Source organism: Pristiophorus japonicus, chromosome 1, assembly GCF_044704955.1.
Source record: "Pristiophorus japonicus isolate sPriJap1 chromosome 1, sPriJap1.hap1, whole genome shotgun sequence".
Taxonomy (NCBI): domain Eukaryota; kingdom Metazoa; phylum Chordata; class Chondrichthyes; family Pristiophoridae; genus Pristiophorus; species Pristiophorus japonicus.
Genome location: NC_091977.1, coordinates 230,912,088 through 230,932,804, shown reverse-complemented (window position 1 = coordinate 230,932,804; position 20,717 = coordinate 230,912,088). Strand labels below are relative to the sequence as shown.

The following is a 20,717-nucleotide window of genomic DNA, read 5'->3' as shown; positions in this document are numbered from 1 at the left end:
TTTCTTAATTGCTTGTTGTACCTGTTACTGTTTAGAGATTTTAGTCAGATATCCTTGGGGTAGAAATTTCTCTTGGGCAATGGCGGAAAACGATTGGTAACAGAGCGGCAGCCCGTTATGCACAGCGCCTAATATTTAATTCCACTGACTGCAGTGGAGCTGAATATCAGACACTGCGTATAACGGGTGGCTGATCCGTTACCGCCCGCTTTGCGCCACAGCCCAAGATGAATTTCTAGCCCTTTATCTTCTGAAAAACAGTAATCAGATGGCAAATATCTGTCGCGTAAAGTTGGGAAATCTGCCAATCATACGCACAGCATGTTTGTATTTGAATGAAATGGCTTGACTTCCCCCTCAAGCAGACTCGCTGGAGATCAACTGAATAACCACCACAATATTGTGTTAACTTAAGCTGGGACATGACTGGGGGAGTGAGGTTAAATTTCTTTGGAGTTCCTCCTGCTCTGCCGCTGTAACTTCAAGCAAAGTTTTGTGGGGCTTAGTGGGGATCTCCATTTAAGCACATAAATGGAGTTACAGCGGAACATAGCCCGGATGTACAGTCATCATAGGCAGTCCCTCGAATCAAGGATGACTTGCTTCCACGTCAAAAAGTTCACAGGTGTTTCAATGAAGGACCTAAAATTCCAGGTCCCGAACTAAATCTTGAAGGGTGGAAGATGCCTGTGCATGGATTTTTTTAACGTGCGGTGGCCCTTGCACACCAGCCACCACACGGGCTTGACAGAGCTAGGTCTTGGTCCAGTAGCAAGGATTAACCAAGACGACTGGAGACCAGCTCTGCTGCACGGACCTAGTGCGCACACATCGCAGTGTGGGCTAGCCCGTGCTGCCCCTTGGCCCTCGCCTCTCCTGGGTCCCGAGTACATCCCTCTGCAATCTCTCGCCACTCCTTTGCCCCGACTTCGCCGCTCCTGTTGTACCTGCACATGCTCCAATTACCGACCTGGATCTTGGTGACGTCACTCTTCACTGCCATTGCTCTCCTGCTCCAGCACGTGCTGCTCGTTAGAGTGGTATGCTGCCATGCTGCTCCTACTGCTCCCCGGCCTGCTCTGATGGTGCTCGCAGACCGGGGGCCACTCAGCCTGCTCGGCCAGTCCTCCACGCTGCTCCTTCCACTCCCCGGCCTGCTCCGATGGTGCTCACAGGCCTGGGGCCGGGTCCCGAAGACACACCGCTGCCTGTTGCTGTTTCGATACACACAATGGTGGACCAGGAAATGCCCAAAGAAATTCACCTCAATCATTTCTGGAAGTGAAGTTCATTTTGTCTCAACCCCTTGTGTATACCCCCTTGTGACAGGTTTGAAAAAGCCAATACTGAAGTAAATCTTAGATAAAAATCTTTCATTTTTATCAAACTTGTTTTTGGAGGCGGAAAAGGTGATAAGGTCAGCAGAGAGGGAAGTTCCCTTCCACCAGAGGCAGAATGGCCATTACCTTCCTTTCCCAGCTCATTTGGGAATGTCTGAGGATAACTGGCTTCATAGGCTCCACTTTACCAAGAAGACAGTGATTGAGTTGTAGCTTCTGTCGAACTATGAAGAGTAGACAATGTCAGCATGGCCTTGTCAGTAGATGTAACCATAATATTAAACTTTTATTCTATGAAGCTTTCTCTAATCTTCCTCAGCGGACATATGCAGCGTTGTCCACAGATACGTCAAGTAGATCATTGATGCATTGTACATCAGTGCTAAAGAGTACTTTACTTTCCTCATGGAAAACCAGCAGCCAAATTAGAAGGCACTTAAATTCTTCCACATCACATGATTTCTACAAAGTCCAGGGCATTATTGATGGGACAACATGGCAATCTGGGCCTTTGTGTCTATTCCAAATCTCCCCATGTTGCTCCTGCTAAAGTTCATGGGGCCTGTGGAAGTGCATTCATTTACTTATCATTGGCTGGTGCCTCCTCCCACTTGGAGACATCTGGGTCACCAGCCATTGCAACAAGACTGGAAAGTCAGGCGGGGGTAGGCCAGGCTTTGGAATATGTTGGAGGCCTTCCCCAGAAATATCTTTTAACTGTTCCCCTGCAACTCCCTTTGGAAGGGGACTAGTTGGAGATTGTGACTTGGGACCCCAAATCCTCCCCATAGTCAGTCGGTATCACTAGGTCTAACTGCTCTGACCATTGGCCTGGTCCCAATGAAGGCTGAGGACATAGAAATTTAGTGTTCCATCTAAACCCACCCTCATTTACACCTTACATCATTGGCCATGTTTGGGGTAAGCAAAGGTTACACTGCTAACAAGCCATCCCTAAAATCTTAGGTCTTGGTCTAGTTTCTGGCCATTCCAGCATACTCAATGTACAGTAGGATTACGACCATTTTTGGGGTCAGAATGTCTTACAAGGAAGTATTGTTGGGGACTGAAGTTGATATATATAATGATCTTAAAACACACTCCATCCAGTGTTGTTCGATATATCATACATAAGAAATTAGAACATAATAATTAGAAGCAGAAGTAAGTCATTCGGCCCCTTGAGCCTGCTCCGCCATTCAATAAGATCATGGCGGATCTTCTATCTCAACTCCACTTTCCCGCACTATCCCCATATCCCTTGATTCCCTCAAAATCAAATATCTATCAATCTCTGTCTTGAAAAAACGCAACGACCGAGCATCCGCAGCCCTCTGAGGTAGAGAATTCCAAAGATTCACAACCCTCTAAGTGAAGAAATTTCTCTTCATCTGAATCCTAAATGGCTAACTTCTTATCCTGTGATCCCTGGTTCTAAACTCCAACACATGGGAGGATAATTGTATTTGGTTTCAACAATGTTTCTTTCTTTTTGTTGATGGCAAGTGTCATGGTGGACAACAATGGGCCTCACTATCAAATGGTGACTAGAATAGATGCATTTAATTCACAAAATGTCAACATATGTGCTCATTGCAAGTGATCCACCTTGTTACATATTTGTAATAATATTTACTAAGCTGAAATAGATTATACCCATCAGGAAAGATTGAACAGGCTGGGGCTGGGGCTCAAAAGAGAAAGCTGAGGGGTGACCTGATAGAGGTCTTTAAGATTATGACAACGTTTGATAGGCTAGACATAGAGAATTGTTTCCACTTGTGGTCGAGACTAGAACTAGGGGCCATAAATATAAGATAGTCACTAATAAATCCAATGGGGAGGTTAGGAGAAACTTGTTTAGCCAGAGAGTGGATAGAATGTGGAACTCGCTATTACATGGAGTGGTTGAGGCAAATAGTATAGATGCATTTAAGGGGAAGCTAGATATGTACATGAAGGAGAAAAGAATATTAGGATATGCTGATAGGGTGAGGTGAGAGGAGGTTTGTGTGGAACATAGACCTGTTGGGTCGAGTAGCTTTTTTTCTGCACATTACATTCTATGCAATTCTATATAAAAACTCTCTCGCTCTTTCTCAGAGATACTGTGCAATGCACCACCTTCACCACCTAACGGGCAAGCCAACTACAACACACTTGAGGTTGGCCAAACAGTCGAATTCCATTGTGGTGAAGGTTATGATGTTGACGGGGAGTCTTCTGCCGAATGTATGGGCAATGGTAGCTGGAGCCAGCCTGCACCTGTGTGTAAAGGTGAGCAAAATCTTATCTTACTTATCATCTTGTTTTCATTCTGCGCTCTTCAAAAAAACATAACGCCTCATGGCGTTCACAAGCTCAACCACAACATCATGAGAAGTTACAAAACTCAGGCCAAGCTTCTCCTTTCTGAAAATCATAGAATCATACAGCACAGAAGGAAGCCATTCAGTCCATCTTGCCTGTGCTGGCTCTTTATAAGAGTTATCCAATTAGTCCCATTCCCTTGCCATTTCCCCATTATCCTATAATTTTTCCTTTTCAAATATATATCCAATTCCATTTTAAAAGTTACTATTGAATTTGCTTCCACCATGCTTTCAGGCACTGCATTCCAGATCAATGGAGAGTAATATTGTGCAGGGTCCAGCCTTTGGAACCTCCACTCATCACGACATTTCTCCAGCTGCCGATCTGCTCAACCACACCCTCACCAACACCTTTGCTGCTCTAAACTATATTAAAGCAATTACTCTCTCTCAGCCTGACCATTCCCCTACTCCATTAAGTCCAAGGGATGCAGACTTGAACGGATATGGTGGACAACTGGTTTAGCCATTCACCGCCAGATCTGGCTGAATCACATAAAGCATTATCGAATCCTGCTCTTGTCTGCCAAAACTGCTCACTATTCCAAAATCATTCTAGAATACAAAGATAAACCCTGGCTTCTACTCTACTGCTAGCCATCTTCTTAAACCCCTCTCCCCTGTCTTCTCCATCCTCACCTCCACAAAAAAATGTGAGGAGCTCATGGAATTCTTTGTCTCTAAGATTGGGACTATCCGTTCAGCTGCCTCTGCCACTTCCCTTTTTTTGCCTAGCCCACTGGGCCAAACTTCCTCTGAAGATCCCCCCTGCCCTAGTCCTGAACTCATATCTTTCTCCAGTTTCTCTCCAATCTCCCCTCATGACCTCGCCGCACAAATCTTGTCCATGCGCCTCATTTCCTGCTCACTTGACCCTATTCCCACCAAACTGCTGACCACCCAACTTACTTTTCTGGCTCCCATGTTAACTGACTATGTTCATGATTCTCTCTCCTCAGGTATTGCCCCCCTCTCCCACAACTCTGCCGAATTCACCCCTCTCAAAAAAACAACCCTTGACCCCCTCCCTCCTTGCAAACTACCATCCAAGCTCCAACCTCCCTTTCCTCTCCAAAGTCCTTGAACGTGTCGTCACCTCCCAAATCAGTGCCCATCTTTTTCGCACCTCCATGTTTGAATCCCTCCAATCCGGTTTCCATGCCGTCCACAGTACCGAAACGGCTCTCGTCAAAGTCACAAATGACATCCTTCGTCATCCAGCTGGGTGGGACTGGATCACCTGGTTCCATTCTTATCTATCTAATCGTAGCCAGAGAATCACCTGCAATGGCTTCTCTTCCCACTTCCGCGTCGTTATCTTTGATGTCCCCCAAGGATCTATCCCTGGCCCCCTTCTATTTCTCATCTACATGTTGCCCCTTGGTGACATCATCCGACAACACAGCGGTAGTTTCCACATGTACGCTGACGACACCCAGCTCTACCTCACCACCATTTCTCTCGACCCTTCCACGGTTTCTAAATTGTCAGACTACTTGTCCGACATCCAGTACTCGATGAGCAGAAATTTTCTCCAATTAAATATTGGGAAAACTGATGCCATTATTTGTGGATCCCCCCCACAAACTCCGTTCCCTAATCACTGACTCCATCCCCCTCCCTAACATCTGTCTGAGGATGAATCACACTGTTCACAACCTTGGTGTCATATTTGACCCTGAAATGAGCTTCCGCCCACATATCCACGGCATGACTAAGGTCGTCTATTTCCACCTCCCTAACATCGCCCGTTTCCACCCTTACCTCAGCTCATCCGCAGCTGAAACCCTCATCCATATCTTTGTTACCTCTAGAATTGAATGTTTCAACGCACTCCTGGCTGGCCTCCTACGTTCAATCCTACATAAACTTGAGGTCATCCAAAACTCGGCTGCCCGTGTCCTAACTCGCACCAAGTCCCGTTCACCGATCAGCCCTGTGCTCGCTGACCTACATTGGCTCCCGGTTAAGCAACTGCCCAATTTCGAAATTCTCATTGTGTTTTCAAATCTCTCCATGGCCTCGCCCCCTCCCTATCTCTATAATCTACTTCAGCCCCACGACCCCCCGAGATATCTACGCTCCTCTAATTCTGCCCACTTGAGCATCCCTGATTATAATCGATCCACCATTGGTGGCCATGCCTTCTGTTGCCTTGGCCCTAAGCTCTGGAATTCCCTGCCTAAATCTCTCCACCTTTCTACCTCTATACCGCTCTTTCCTCCTTTAAAAAGCTTTTGGTCATCTGTCCTAATTTAGCCTTATGTGGCTCGATGTCAAATTTTTGAGTTATAATACTCCTGTGAAATCCCCTGAGACGTTTTACTTTGTTAAAGGCGCCATATAAATACAAGTTGTTGTTATAAATAGAAATTGTGGTTGGGTGTAAAACCCAATCCCGTGGGATTCCCACCCGGCGTGTTGGGTTAAAATTGACTCTGTTTTTTCGGTCAATGACATTTTATCAGAAGTAGAAGATGTTAGAGATGAGTAGCTGCTTAAAAAACTGTTAAATCTCCAACTTCTGGTTCTGATGAAAGGTCATTGACCTGAAACGTTAACTCTGTTTCTCTCTTCACAGATGTTGCCTGACCTGTAGTTTGCTTTAGAGAAAGTAACAAGTTCAGTTACAGCACACAATGAACTCATTCAAAAAATTGGCTTGCATTCCTTGGCATCAGATAAAAAGGCTTGCCGATGAAAAAAGAATGCAATGCTATTTTGGGTGTGGATTGTGACCTGACTAAGAAAGGGTCATTCACAGTGAAATTTAAATATGAAAACACTGAAGAGCTATTTTCTATGCTTGTTCATTGGTAGATGGCCACCAACCACCAAAACAACTCGTTGGATTTCATTCCTGTCATGGTTTTTGCAATTCTGCCTCTGGAATTCTTCCATAGTGTTGAGAAGGAATAATGGGCACTACATAAAGAGCCATTTTCCCTTCCACCTTTGTTTTGATTACATGGAATGTACAGGACAGAAACAGGCCATTTGGCCCAACTGGTCCATGTCGGTGTTTATGCTCCACAAGAGCCTCCTCCCACCCCTCTTCATCTCAGCCTATCAGCATATCCTTCTATTCCTTTCTCCCTCATCTGTTTATCTAGCTTCCGCTTAAATGCATCCATGTTATTCGCGTTAACCACTCCCTGTGGTAGCGAGTGCCACATTCTAACCACTCTCTGGGTGAAGAAGTTTCTCCTGAATTCCTTCTTGGATTAATTGGTGACTATCTTATATTGATGGTTCTCAGTTTTAAGGGTTATATAAGTTTGATAGTCCACACTAATTCAAATGGTACACAGTCGACTGGAAGCTGTTGAATTGAATGCCTTTGTTTATCCGCTACTTTTACAATAATTGAGGCATGACACATTGGATACAAAGTGTTGAAAAGACCTAAATGTATTCTGTTCCAACAGCGAAACATTGTGCAGCTCATCCAAACATCCCCGAAGGTGCTGTCCTTTCAGACTCCGTTTTCTATGTAAACCAGAATGTCACCATTCACTGCCAGAAAGGTTATCAACTAAACGGGAATGCAGTCATTACTTGTGGTACGGACCAGACATGGAGTCCAGTCACTGCCTATTGTGAGAGTAAGTATAGAGATGCAATGTTATTTGTCTTACTATTAGCGTACTGTGGGGAACTGCCAATTGTAAATGTGTATTGGCACAGTTGAATAGGTTGGATGTTAGATGGGTAGGTATAGACTTAGATTATAGAATCTGACAGCACAGAAAGAGGCCATTCGGTCCATCGTGCATATGCTGGCTCTTTGGTAAAGCTGTCCAATTAGTCCCACTACCCCCTGCTCTTTCTCCATAGCCCTGTATTTTTTTTTCCCTTTAGGTATTTATCCAATTCCCTTTTGAAAGTTATGATTGACTCTGCTTCCCTTTCAGGCAAATACATTCCCGACCTCAACAACTTGCTGTAAAAAAAACTTTCCTCATGTTGCCTCTGTAATCTCTTCCAGCCCTATAACCCTTCGAGATCTCTACGCTCCTCCAATTCTTGAGCATCCCCGATTTTAATCACTCCTGCATTAGCGGCTGTCAAGACATTAATCTCTGGAATTCCCTCTCTAATCCTCATCATCTCCTCTTTTAATAAGAACATAAGAAATAGGAGCAGGAGTAGGCCATATGGCCCCTCGAGCCTGCTCCGCCATTCAATAAGATCATGGCTGATCCGATCATGGAATCAGTTCCACTTCCCTGCCGGCTCCCCATAACCCTTTATTCCCTTTTCACTCAAAAGTCTGTCTATATATTCACAGCTCCACAACTCTCTGGGGCAGAGAATTCCACAGATTTATAACCCTCTGAGAGAAGAAATTCCTCCTCATCTCAGTTTTAAATGGCCGGTTCCTTATTCTGAGACTATGTCCCCTAGTTTTAGTTTCCCCTATAAGTGGAAATATCGTCTCTGCATCCACCTTGTCGAGCCCCCTCATTATCTTATATGTTTTGATAAGGTAACCTCTCATTCTTCTGAACTCCAATGTGTATATGCCCAACCTACTCAACCTATCTTCATAAGTAAACCCCCTCATCTCTGGAATCAACAGAATTTAAGATGCTCCTGAAAATCTACCTCTTTAATCAAGCTTTTGGTCATCTGTCCTAATATGTCCTTATGTGGTTCGCTGTCAAATTTTATATGATAATGCTACTTTGAAGCCACTTGGGATGTTTCACTACGTTAAAGGTGCTATATTTAATACAAGCTGTTGTTGGTTCATTTGCCAATCACCTTAAATCTGTGTCCTCTGGTGACTGACCATCCTGCCACTGGAAACTATTTCTCATCATTTACTGTCAAAACCCGTTATGATTTTGAATCAAATCTCCTCTTAACCTCTGCTCTAAGTAGAACAATCCCAGCATCTCCAGTCTCTCCACATACCTGAATTCCCTCTTCCTTAACTAGTAAATATTCTGGCATTTTGCTTGAAAACCTTTGTGCATCAGGGAGTCTTTATGCAGAATATTCTCTAAAGGGTTTAAATGGCTGAGACAGAATCCATGATAGGGGTAGGTTGTACATAATCTGTAGAAGGAGTAGGTTTAATGGCCTTTCATCATTCTATTGGTTCTTAAGTTCATTGATTAGACAAGATCTGTGATCAAGCTTCTTCAAGGTCCCATGGACATAAATAGTCCTCAAGGAGAGGAAGGGTCTTTTGCTAACAATTTACCTTCCACCGTTTAGTGATGATTCTACTTCGGCAACCATTGACATAATTCAATCATCTACCCCCATATGCACTGTTCTTATGATAGACAATATCAGCTTCTAATGTGAAAATTGGCAAGGAAGCAAAAGAGAGGACAGCATGTAATTAGTTCCAGTAACTCATAACTGTTATCAGTTTCCCACATCCTATTAAAATAATAATGGCATTCTATAAGCTGTCAGGAGAATTGACAGAATCCCAAAACAGACTGCTGTTACGGAAAAGTTTCCAGATCAATATTTTTTTCATGGGTCATATGGTTGACATTTCGCAGTTTTATTTATCTTGTCTATGGTGATTGAATAACGTGATATCGTCACTTTGTTACCACACCGGTTGGCTTGACGTTTAAGTAGTTACTGAGCCTGACAAAAAAGCCTGCCACTGAGGCAATAGGAGGCTCTTGTTAGAGATTTCTAGTCTACATTAGATATCCTCCCATGCCCATCCTCCACCCTGCCCGGACCTCCCCCACTCAGAGAACAGCATATGCTTTGTAACATTAGTGTTTGATCATATGCATCCGGCTGTATTAAAGATTTCAGTTATATGCTCTAGAAAAGGAAACTACATCCCCACAGTCCAAAATAATTTATCACCTACCATGCATAGTGGAAAGGGTCTCCGTGTCTGAGACGTGCAGTCTGAGGTGCATTGAGTTGGAATCATAGCTTGAGTATGTTCTGTTATGGTTCAGTTGATCTCAATCCATTACATATATGGGGCTCAATTTTGGCCAAGCCCGTTTTTTAGCGTACTTACCTGAGTTGCGCCGCTTAAGTACGTCCGGAGATGCTCCAGAAAAAAATGTTCCAACTTTGGCCACTGTCTGGCCTCTTCACTGTAGCCGCACAGCGTGGCCAGTCGCCTTGGGGTGTGGAGCCTGCGTTCTGCACTGGAAAATGCGCCGGGACGTCTGCACATGCATAGTGGAGAATAGTGATGGCCGCGCACGTGCAGTAGCGCTCCGAGTCTGCGTGCCTTCCGTGCTGCAGATATGAGGAGCCCTCGCATGAAGTGCAGTCTTCAGGGCCGATTCCACGGGCCTCTGTTTGCAGTGCGATAAGCCAGGACGGTCATACTGACCAGAGCTGCACTGAAGAAACCCCAGCCATGCACCCGAGTCTTATCCAGCCTGCCTCTGAGCTGAGGGCAATCTCTCGGTGCTGGGCACGACACTGCTGCAGACGGGCAAGGAAACCAGACTTCAAAAGCAACTAACAGTAAGTATTTTATTCTGAAGATTCTTAATCGGAGTTGCTTTTAATTGTGATCAGTCTGGTGCTGCATGTCCTGATAGCTTTGCTGCCTATACTGGTGCTGAGTGTGCAGGGAAGGTATGATCGCCACACACAGGCTGCAGACCACAGAGTTCCTCTTCTCCCAAACCAGCCTCTCCGTTGAATTGCTCCTTCCCGTCCCTAGCCCAGGCCGAGTGGCCTCCCGCACCGGCCCGCTGCCTTCCCGGGCTGAGTGCAGAAAGGTGAATTGCAGTTTGATGCTGAAGGTAGGACTTCAATTTTTTATTTCTTATTATTTTAATTGTACGAAGGAAGGATGGTTTTGCAAGTCTGTTCCCTAAGACTTGGTTGATTCAGGTCCAGGTCTTCTCCGCTTCCCACCCCTATCCCAGGCGGAATGGCCTCCGATGTACTTACCTGCACCGATTTCTTTAACTCTCCACAAAGGTTTTCTCGAGTGGCCATATACACTGGCCTAAGTAGAAATGGAGTAACTATTAGCTGGCCAAAGTTGCCTAAATGACCAGAACTGGTGTAGGTGGCTGGTAACTCCTCCTTTTGAGAAAAAGAAACAAACCTAAAAAAAAACGTAACTAAGTGAGTTGGTGCAAATTGATTGGGGAAACTGGGGATTTTTAAGTTAGGCCAGAAAAAGCAGCCTACTCCAAAAAAGACGAAGCAACTCCTGGGGAAAATTGAGTCCGTGAAATGGTGGGCTTGGGGAAGGATAGGGGTGGGAGGAGGGTTGTGAACTGGTCCAATTCTGAGTCATGGTTTCAATAGGAAAGCTTATGTAAAAAGTATCAGAAAACAAAAACTTATAGTGACGTAACTTGGTTAGTTGTGTCGTACTGTGATAGTCCATCGGAAGGACAGACACAGTTTCCAATTATTCTTTACCTCGATGAGCACCAAAATTATGAATGATATTCCAAAAACTTGAACTGTGTCCTCGCATTGTTACATTAGAGCATAAGAAATAGGAGCAGGAGTAGGCCATTTGGCCCTTCGAGCCTGCTCTGCCATTCAATAAGATCATGGCTGATCTTTGACCTCAACTTCACTTTCCAGCACTTTCCCCCCCGTCTCTTGGTTCCCTTAGTATCCAAAAATCTATCGATCTCAGCCTTGAATATACTTAACAACTGTGTGGTATATGCAGACTATGGATGTACTCTCTGTGTCGTCACTGTATGGTTGCATAAGTTGGAGACTTGTTTACCTGATGTACTATCAATAAGGTTTACACTGTGTATATACATGCTGGCACCACTAGAGGGTGCAACTAGTGGAGACCGGGGTTTCCTGCCCTGGTGGCAGGGCCCAGTATAAAAGGCTGCACATCATGCTTGTGCAGCACTCTGGAGTTTGGAATAAAGGACCAAGGTCACTACAATTTGAGTACAACACATTGCCTCATGGAGTCATTCATAAGTACATTATAGACACAATAGACTGAGCGTCCCCAGCTCTAAGAATTACAAAGATTCACAACCCTTTGAGTGAAGAAATTTCTCCTCATCTCATTCCTAAATGGCCGGCCCCTTATTCTGAGACTATGACTGTTAGTTCTAGACTCCACAGCCAGGGGAAATGTCTGCCAGCATCTACCCTGTCGAGCACCTTAAGAATTTTATATGTTTCAATGAAACATTTTTTGATGTTCTTGGTGAAGTTACAGCATTGGTTGTTTCCTCAAGACTTTACAGTATCTTATAAATTGTAATTTCTATCCTTTTTTTTTAAAAACTAGAAATATCTTGCGGAGAGCCGGTGCAAGTTACAAATGCGTTAGTACGAGGAGTGCGTCATGACGTGGGAGATGTAGCAACCTACTCCTGCTACAGTGGATACATGCTGGAAGGGTCCAGAGCAAGTAGCTGCCTGGAGAATGGAACTTGGGCTACACCCCCCGTTTGCAAAGGTACCAAAAGATCCCAATCTTGGTGACCTGATCGAACCACTGTCTGCAAGTTAGTTGTAATTAATCATTTAACAGCCACACTCCTTTTTGTTTCTCTCTCTCACTTTTCTCCCCCTTTCTCCTCTCAAGGCGCTGCCTCAGGCTGGAGTAACCATTCAATCAATGCCCGCCACCTGCCAGTACTTGGTCTAAGTGGCTATGCAAAATGTCTTGATACCAGACAGTGTCAGTAGGCTATTCCAACATTGGCACTTCACAACTGCTCCGATCCTGCCCTGATCTGATATTGATGCACATGCACTTTACATCAGATTAGGACAAAGAATGCTGGTTGATTTCCCCCCTCCTGCTTTTTCCCTAGGTGTTAGTCGTGGCTCAGTGGGTAATACTCACCCTTGAGGTCATCAGTTTGTGGGTTCAAGCCCCACTCCTGAGACTTGAGCACATAATCCAGACTGACACTCCCAATGCTGGACTGTCGGAGGTGTCGTCTTTCAGATGAAATGTTAAACCGAAGCCCCGTCTGTTCTCTCAGGTATACGTAAAAGATTTCACAGCAATAAGAAGAGCAGGGGGAGTTATTCCTGGTATCCTGGCCCAATATTTATCCCTCAATCAACATCACTAAAAACAGATTATCTGGTCATTATCTCATTGTGGGAGCTTGCTGTACGCAAATTGGCTGCCGCGTTGCCTACATTACAACAGTGACTACACTCCAGAAAGCACTTCATTGGCTGTGAATCGCTTTGGGATGCACTGAGGATGTGAAACGTGCTATATAAATGCAAGTTCTTTCTTTTTCCCTGCTGAAGTGTGAAGTGGAGGAGTCCAAGTGTAGGAGTTGGTCAGCTCTATAACAACGAAGGAATTATTCATTAATATTAAACATGAAAAAAATGAAAATAAAAAGACAGCAATTGCTGGAAATCTGAAACAAAAACAAAAGATATTGGAAGCAGTTAGCTGCTCTTTAATGCACCTCTCCACTCCCTGACTGAGATGACCTGTTATAATGGTCTGGAACTTGTGGGCCTGTTGAAGGTGAACTGTCAGCATCCGCTGTCATTTCGCCTTCGAAACTGGCCGTTACTTCAGGATTTAGCGCATGTGCAGCCTAACGCGGAAAATACTGAAGTTGCGGCCTGCCACACATTGCTCCTCCACAGACTGTGCTGTGGACAACCCCACCAGCCACCCACCCCGTTCACTCCCAACCCCCACGCCCCGCCCAAGAGCCGGCAATCCGTGAAATCAAATGAGATGTAACTGGGTTTTTAACAGCGATCTGTGTAATAACTACTGATAAACAACCATTCTGGCCCTGAGAAACACATTTTATATTGGTGGAAAGTCAAATTTCTCCATTAAGTTAAAAGTTATTGACTAGACTTTCCATTATTTTGGCATGCATACGGCCCACTAAACGTCCATTTTAATGCTGAAATGAGGTAGAACGCCCAGATATCACCCAGTTAGCTGCAAAATGGGAACTAACGCCCATTTCTCGGTCACTTATCGCCGAGTGTTACTTTTGGCATGTACTTAACGCCGATAAAAAATAATACCACCTGCCCACTTTGTTTTGGCGGAAAGATCAGAATGGGCGAAACCAACGTCCATAATATCGCCCAGTGTTACTTTCGGCATTTAATTAATGTCGAGATTTAATCATACCTCTCACCCACTTTTTTTTGTCGTAAAGATCAGATTTGCCGAAACTTACGCCCAAAATATCGCCGAGCGTCACTTTCGGCACCTCATACACATATCGCCGAAAATATCGCTCGCTGAAAAAATCACTGTGAAAAAGTTGCTCTGACCTGAAATTATCACAGCGGTATGGACGCCATTTTGTAAATCGCAGGTCACTTCATTTAAAAGGCTGCTTCAACTTCTGGGGAGTTTTGATGTACTCTGGAGTTCTTTTAAGGTAATGTGAACATTGGAACAAACATCTTATCATACTGTGGACGATTGGAATTTAGTTTAGGTGTTTTATGAGGTAAATTTATTGTTTGTGAACGATAGGTATAATACTGATAGTTATTGGAATGGGGCCTGTCATTTCTCAACCTGTCTTGATGACTACGCACATGCTGCAGACTAGAAATGGCAGAAGGTACATTCGACAGCATCATGTGCCCAATCTAAGACGTGTCAGACTGATGAGCAGGACCAAACCTTACACCCCTCTGCAATTACAGGCAGAAGTGGTCTTACCTCAACTTGTCCAATAACACTGTAAGGGGAGCTTGGGGTGTGGGTTCGAATCCACACTCCACTGAGGTTCTGTATGTGCGATTTATGAGGATGGGTGAGTAATGAGGCACCAGACACAGTGGGTAAGAGTACAAAATGGCTAATGTTGTTTATTTAGAATAGTAAACACAAAGATAGAGGGCATAGGAAGAGGTCGTAAATAGCAGTAATGGCACAATCTCACTCAACAACACGAAAAATTCTCGCAACAGGGAAGGGGCAGATAAGAGGTTGAAACATTCCACCCACACACAACCCCACCTCCCACTTCCACCCTTCTTACCAATTCCTATCCTAAATTGAGTCTGTGAGGGGTTTTGGGCTATAATCACAATCCTATCAACTCCAGGGTTCTGGGGGCACTTATTTCAGCTCGGGGTCCCTCTGGGGTGGGTTTTATATTGTTGGTGGGTTCGGTTTTCCTCCTCGATGTTGCGTCGGTTTCTTCTATTTGCCTCTCGGTTGGCTCCTGAGCAAAAAGCTGCTGGAGTTAGGCACACCTTCCACAGAGCGAGGGCCCTGTGATGAGCTGACTCAACTCCCCTTTAACTCAACTCAACCACAACGAAAACTGACTCCCACCTTCTTAACTCAACTCTACAACTCAATGCAAAAGCTGACTCCAACCTCCAATCTCCAACTTCAACCTCCAACCTCCAAACTCCAAAACCTCCAACCTCCAACCCCCAACCTCCAAACCCTTTGTGTGTTTTTGCAGCTTTTCTTATAGTCCATTCATCTTCGCGCCAAAACTGCATGCCATTGTCTTGGGTCTTCCTTGAATAAAATGGGATGTGAATGGCAGTTCGATGTGTATCGATCTGTCTGGAATGGGAGATTAGCCACACCTCCTGTATCCTGTCGCTCGCTGATGGGGTGAATGAAGATGATTGTTCATTATCTCGATAGAGGTGCCACTCTGTGTGGGCTGGCCAAAATGATTGCATCAGACCTGTGGGCCTTTGTTTAATTATTCAAACTGATACCCTTTGTGTTGCCTTGTTTTTACTGGGGAGCTTTTGCCTGGACATGTTGCCTCTTCTGTGAGGGTTTTACACGAAAAGCAGGAGAAATTACCTTTTAAAATATAAAGTTGCCTTGTATCCATTTTCCTGGAAGAACCGAATGTACAGTCTTCCCCCTTACGGTAGCTGGCTCATCCCCCATCTGGTTCCGTGCCCCTGCAACAGTGTCTGTTACTGTACAGGGTGGCCAGAGTCCCATCATCCTCCGTGGTTTACAGGCTGTTGGCTGCAGTTGGTCATTTTAAACATGGCATCTTCCCATTCTCCCTGCGACATGTCTCCATGGTTGGTTTTGCAGAACCTTACAACACCTGCCTTAGGAGACTGCGCTTCCACAAAGAGGTTATCAGTGAGATATGCCAGCTCATCAGGCGAGATCTGCAGCCTGCCAGCACCATCAGGATCGCACTGTCCATTGAGATCAAGGTCACCGAGGCACTTTCGCTCTACGCGTCGGGTTCCTTTTAGGCCTCAGCTGGCGATATTTGTGCTATATCTCAGCATGCCGCACATTGCTGCATTCAATAGGTCACTGAAGCCCTTAGGATTGACTTTATCAGTTTCCCTATGACCACGGAGGCTCAGACTGAGAGGACTCTAGGATTCTACCGAATTGCTACCTTCCCCAAGGTGCAGGGAGCAATAGACTGTACGCACATCGCCATGCAGGCACCTTTTCAGGATGCAGAAAGGGATTCCACTCCCTGAATGTGCAACTCGTTGTCAACCACCAGCAAATAATAATGGCAGTGAGTGCAAATTTCCAGGCAGCATCCATGATGCTCACATCCTGCGTGAGAGCGCTGTATCTGACATGTTTACCAGTCAGCCTCAAGGTCAATGCTGGATGCTTGGTGACAAAGGATATAGCCTCACCACCTGGCTGATGACCCCCCTGCATAACAACCACACAGAAGCTGAGAAGCAATACAACAAGAGCCACAGAGCCACACGCAATATTGGAACACAGAAAACCATTGGAGTGCTTAAGCAGCGCTTTAGAAGTCTGGACCACTCAAGAGGCGAGCTACAATACCACCCTGAGCAGGTTGCACAATTCGTGGTGGTTTGCTGCATGCTGCACAACTTGGCTATCAGGAGGGGACAAGAATTGCCAGAAGGGACTGATGGTCCACCTCAGGAGAGAGAGGAAGAGGAGGATGAGGAGGTGGGCACTGACATCGGGCCAGACAATCAGGCTGATGCTGAAACCATGCCCCCGCCCCCCTCTAGACCGCAGGAAATGGGCAGGGGTGGCTACATAGTTACAAGACTCTTGCGTCAGCAGCTCATGAATGAGCGCTTTGCTTGAAAGAACGTTATTGGTACTTACAAAGCTGCAACACTGCTGTGTGTGCAGCTCATACTGCAATGGTATGCATCATCTTGGTGACAGTTAAAGTTTAAATTGATTCAGGTTAAGTTTAATTATACCCATTTATGCTAAGGAATCACCAGTGTGTAATGGTGCAGCTATCCGAGACAATGGATCCAACAGTGGATAGTCAAGGGGCTATAGTGGGGGAGGAACTTAACACAACCAAAATCACGAAGGAGGTGGTACTCAGTAAGATAACGGGACTAAAGGCAGATAAATCCCCTGGACCTGATGGCTTGCATCCTAGGGTCTTAAGAGAAGTAATGGCAGGGATAGTGGATGCATTGGTTGTAATTTACCAAAATTCCCTGGATTCTGGGGAGGTCCCAGCAGATTGGAAAACTGCAAATATAACGCCCCTATTTAAAAAAGGAGGCAGACAAAAAGCAGGAAACTATAGACCAGTTAGCCTAACATCTGTCGTTGGGAAATGTTGGAGTCCATTATTAAAGATGCAGTAGCGGGACATTTGGAAAAGCAAAATTCGGTCAGGCAGAGTCAGCATGGATTTATGAAGGGGAAGTCATGTTTGACAAATGGCAGATGGAGTATAAGGTTGAAAAGTATGAGGTTATGCAATTTGGCAGAAAAAAATCAAAGAGCAAGTTATTATTTAAATGGAGAAAGATTGCAAAGTCCTGCAATACAGCGGGACCTAGAGGTACTTGTGCATGAAACATGAAAGGATAGTATGCAGATACAGCAAGTGATCAGGAAGGCCAATGGAATCTTGGCCTTTATTGCAAAGGGGATCGAATATAAAAGCAGGGAAGTCTTGCTACAGCTATACAGGGTATTGGTGAGGCCACAAGTGGAATATTGCGTGCAATTTTGGTTTCCATATTTACGAAAGGATATACTTGCTTTGGAGGCAATTCAGAAAAGGTTCACTAGGTTGATTCCGGGGATGAGGGGGTTGACTTATGAGGAAAGGTTGAGTAGGTTGGGCCTCTACTCATTGGATTTCAGAAGAATGAGAGATGATCTTCTCGAAACGTATAAGATTATGAGGGGGCTTGACAAGGTGGATTCAGAGAGGATGTTTCCACTGATGGGGGAGACCAGTACTAGAGGACATGATCTTAGAATAAGGGGCCGATCATTTAAAACTGAGATGAGGAGAAATCTCTTCTCTCAGAGGGTTGTAAATCTGTGGAATTCGCTGCCTCAGAGAGCTGTGGAAGCTGCGACATTGAATAAATTTAAGACAGAAATAGACAGTTTCTTAAACGATAAAGGGATAAGGGGTTATGGGGAGTGGGCAGGGAGGTGGAGCTGAGTCCATGATCAGGTCAGCCATGATCTTAGTAAATGGCGGAGCAGACTCGAGGGGCTGTATGGCCTACTCCTGTTCCTATTTCTTATGTTCTAAATTTGCTGGCATTCTTTGAGGATGTCATGAACATGGTGGATAAAGGGGAACCAGTGGATGTGGTGTATTTGCACTTCCAGAAGGCATTTGACAAGGTGCCACAGAAAAGGTTACTGCACAAGATAAAAGTTCACGGGGTTGGGGGTAATATATTAGCATGGATAGAGGATTGGCTAACTAACACAAAACAGAGAGTTGGGATAAATGGTTCATTCTCTGGTTGGCAACCAGCAACTAGTGGGATGTCGCAGGGATCAGTGCTGGGACCCCAACTATTTACAATTTATATTAACGACTTGGAAGAAGGGACTAAGTGTAACGTAGCCAAGTTTGCTGACGATACAAAACTGGGAGGAAAAGCAATGTGTGAGAGGGGCACAAAAAATCTACAGAAGGACATAGACAGGCTAAGTGAGTGGGCAAAAATTTGGCAGATGGAGTATAATGTTGGAAAGTGTGAGGTCATGCACTTTGGCAGAAAAAAATCAAAGAGCAAGTTATTATTTAAATGGAGAAAGATTGCAAAGTGCTGCAGTACAGCAGGACCTGGGGGTACTTGTGCATGAAACACAAAACAATAGTATTCAGGTACAGCAAGTGATCAGAAAGGCCAATGGAATCTTGGCCTTTATTGCAAAGGAGATGGAGTATAAAAGCAGGTAAGTCTAGCTACAGTTATACAGGGTATTGGTGAGGCCACACCCGGAATACTGCGTGCAGTTTTGGTTTCCATATTTACGAAAGGATATACTTGCTTTGGAGGCAGTTCAGAGAAGGTTCACAAGGTTGATTTAGGAGATTAGGGGGTTGACTTATGAGGAAAGGTTGAGTAAGTTGGGCCTCTACTCATTAGAATTCAGGAGAATGAGAGGTGATCTTATCGGAACGTATAAGATTATGAGGGGGCTTGACAAGGTGGACGCAGAGAGGATGTTTCCACTGATGGGGAGACTAGAACTAGAGGGCATAATCTTAGAATAAGGCGGAGATGAGGAGAAATTTCTTCTCTCAGAGGGTTGTAAATCTGTGGAATTAGTTGCCTCAGAGAGCTGTGGAAGCTGCGACATTGAATAAATTTAAGACAGAAATAGACAGTTTTTTAACGATAAGGGAATAAGGGGTTATGGGGAGCGGGCAGGGAGGTGGAGCTGAGTCCATGATCAGATCAGCCATGATCTTATTGAATGGCGGAGCAGGCACGAGGGGCCGTATGGCCTACTCCTGTTCCTATTTCTTATGTTCTTATGTTCTTATGTAATGCGCAACAAGGTTATGTTAAATAAAAAACATTTAATCTGAACATTTGTGTGAAATCATAATTATAACTGTAAAAAACACCCCACCCCACCCCACAACAAATTTATCACATTTACATCAATCAAATGGTCAACATTTCCAGGAGCACAGAACACAAATGCAAACCAACAAGGTAACCCCCTCCCGCCTTCCCCCAAACTTCCCAACAAAATTGCTACAACAACATGGAAATATTACCATGCCATCACCTGCGGCCGTGCACCTCACTTTCCTTCCCCACCCCCCTTCTCCCCAGCTCTTCCCCTTCCACCCCTGACTCCAAGCCGCCTGGCCGAGGAGCTCCTCAGGCGCTGCTTCATTGGGGGGGGGATGATGGCAGAACCGGTGGTTGGATGGATATGGGAGAGGACGGTCGCAAGGTGGGAACGTGCTCCGAGCCAGAAGCAAGATCTTCCTCCTGGCTGTCATGTGTCGTTGGCAATGGGGGTGCAGCACCTTGGGATCACAGTCACGATCCAGGAGCCCTCTGCCACCAGTGCTCCTGGCTATGAGCTGCAGGGCCACCGCCATCCACAGCACATACTCCGTCATGGTGGCGGACATGCTGGCCAGCTGTTGGAATATGCCCCCCATTGTCTATAGGATCTGCTGACATATGTCAACACACCTCCTGGACAAGTCTACCATGTCCCCGCTCAGATCTGCCACTCGTGGAGCAGCATCTAACCAACCTCCGCTTGGTCGGCGCGTCCTGGAGACACCTCGGGTGCACTGTGGTGAGATACTTGGGCCCGGTACCTCCACAGTGGAGGTGGGAATGGCCGCAGGAGCACTAGATGGCCTTGGGATGGAATGCGTTATGGAGCCTGGTGATGCAGGCTCCTCAAAGTCCGCACTGTCATCAGTGGAGAATGGACCTAGCAGATCCACAGGCGAGAATCGGTGCTCCTCAGCCTCAGATGTCCGATCATCCGGCTAGTCCGGCCCCACTCCCCCAGTTTCTGGGCTCGGGGGTCTTGTCTGGGGCCGTGCTGCTGGCTGAGCTGCAAAACACAAATTAGGTTATTAACATAGAAACATAGAAAATTGGTGCAGGAGTAGGCCATTCGGCCCTTCTAGCATGCACCGCCATTCAATGAGTTCATGGCTGAACATGCAACTTCAGTACCCCATTCCTGCTTTCTCGCCATACCCCTTGATCCCCCTAGTAGTTATTAGAGGAGAAGGGGGTGCTAGGGTCGCAAGGTGAGTCCAGCGCTACACACAGCATATGCACGACAAAAGCACCACCGCTA

The 20,717-nt window shown here is 45.4% G+C and overlaps 1 protein-coding gene and 1 long non-coding RNA gene across 4 annotated transcripts in view; one reads left to right on the top strand and one right to left on the bottom strand.

Annotated features, from left to right (window-relative positions):
* The window catches only part of LOC139268983 (uncharacterized), a 48,000-nt gene extending 37,770 nt beyond the window's left edge, over positions 1-10,230 (bottom strand). For all 3 annotated transcript variants that reach the window (XR_011594141.1, XR_011594143.1, XR_011594142.1), the window contains exon 1: positions 9,726-10,230. This is a non-coding gene — a long non-coding RNA (uncharacterized lncRNA). The remainder of the gene's footprint in view (positions 1-9,725) is intronic.
* svep1 (sushi, von Willebrand factor type A, EGF and pentraxin domain containing 1) overlaps positions 1-20,717 on the top strand; it is a 420,503-nt gene that overhangs the window by 336,090 nt on the left and 63,696 nt on the right. The window contains exon 43 of the mRNA XM_070887865.1: positions 11,958-12,128. Coding sequence (XP_070743966.1) covers positions 11,958-12,128 — 171 coding nt within the window. The remainder of the gene's footprint in view (positions 1-11,957; positions 12,129-20,717) is intronic.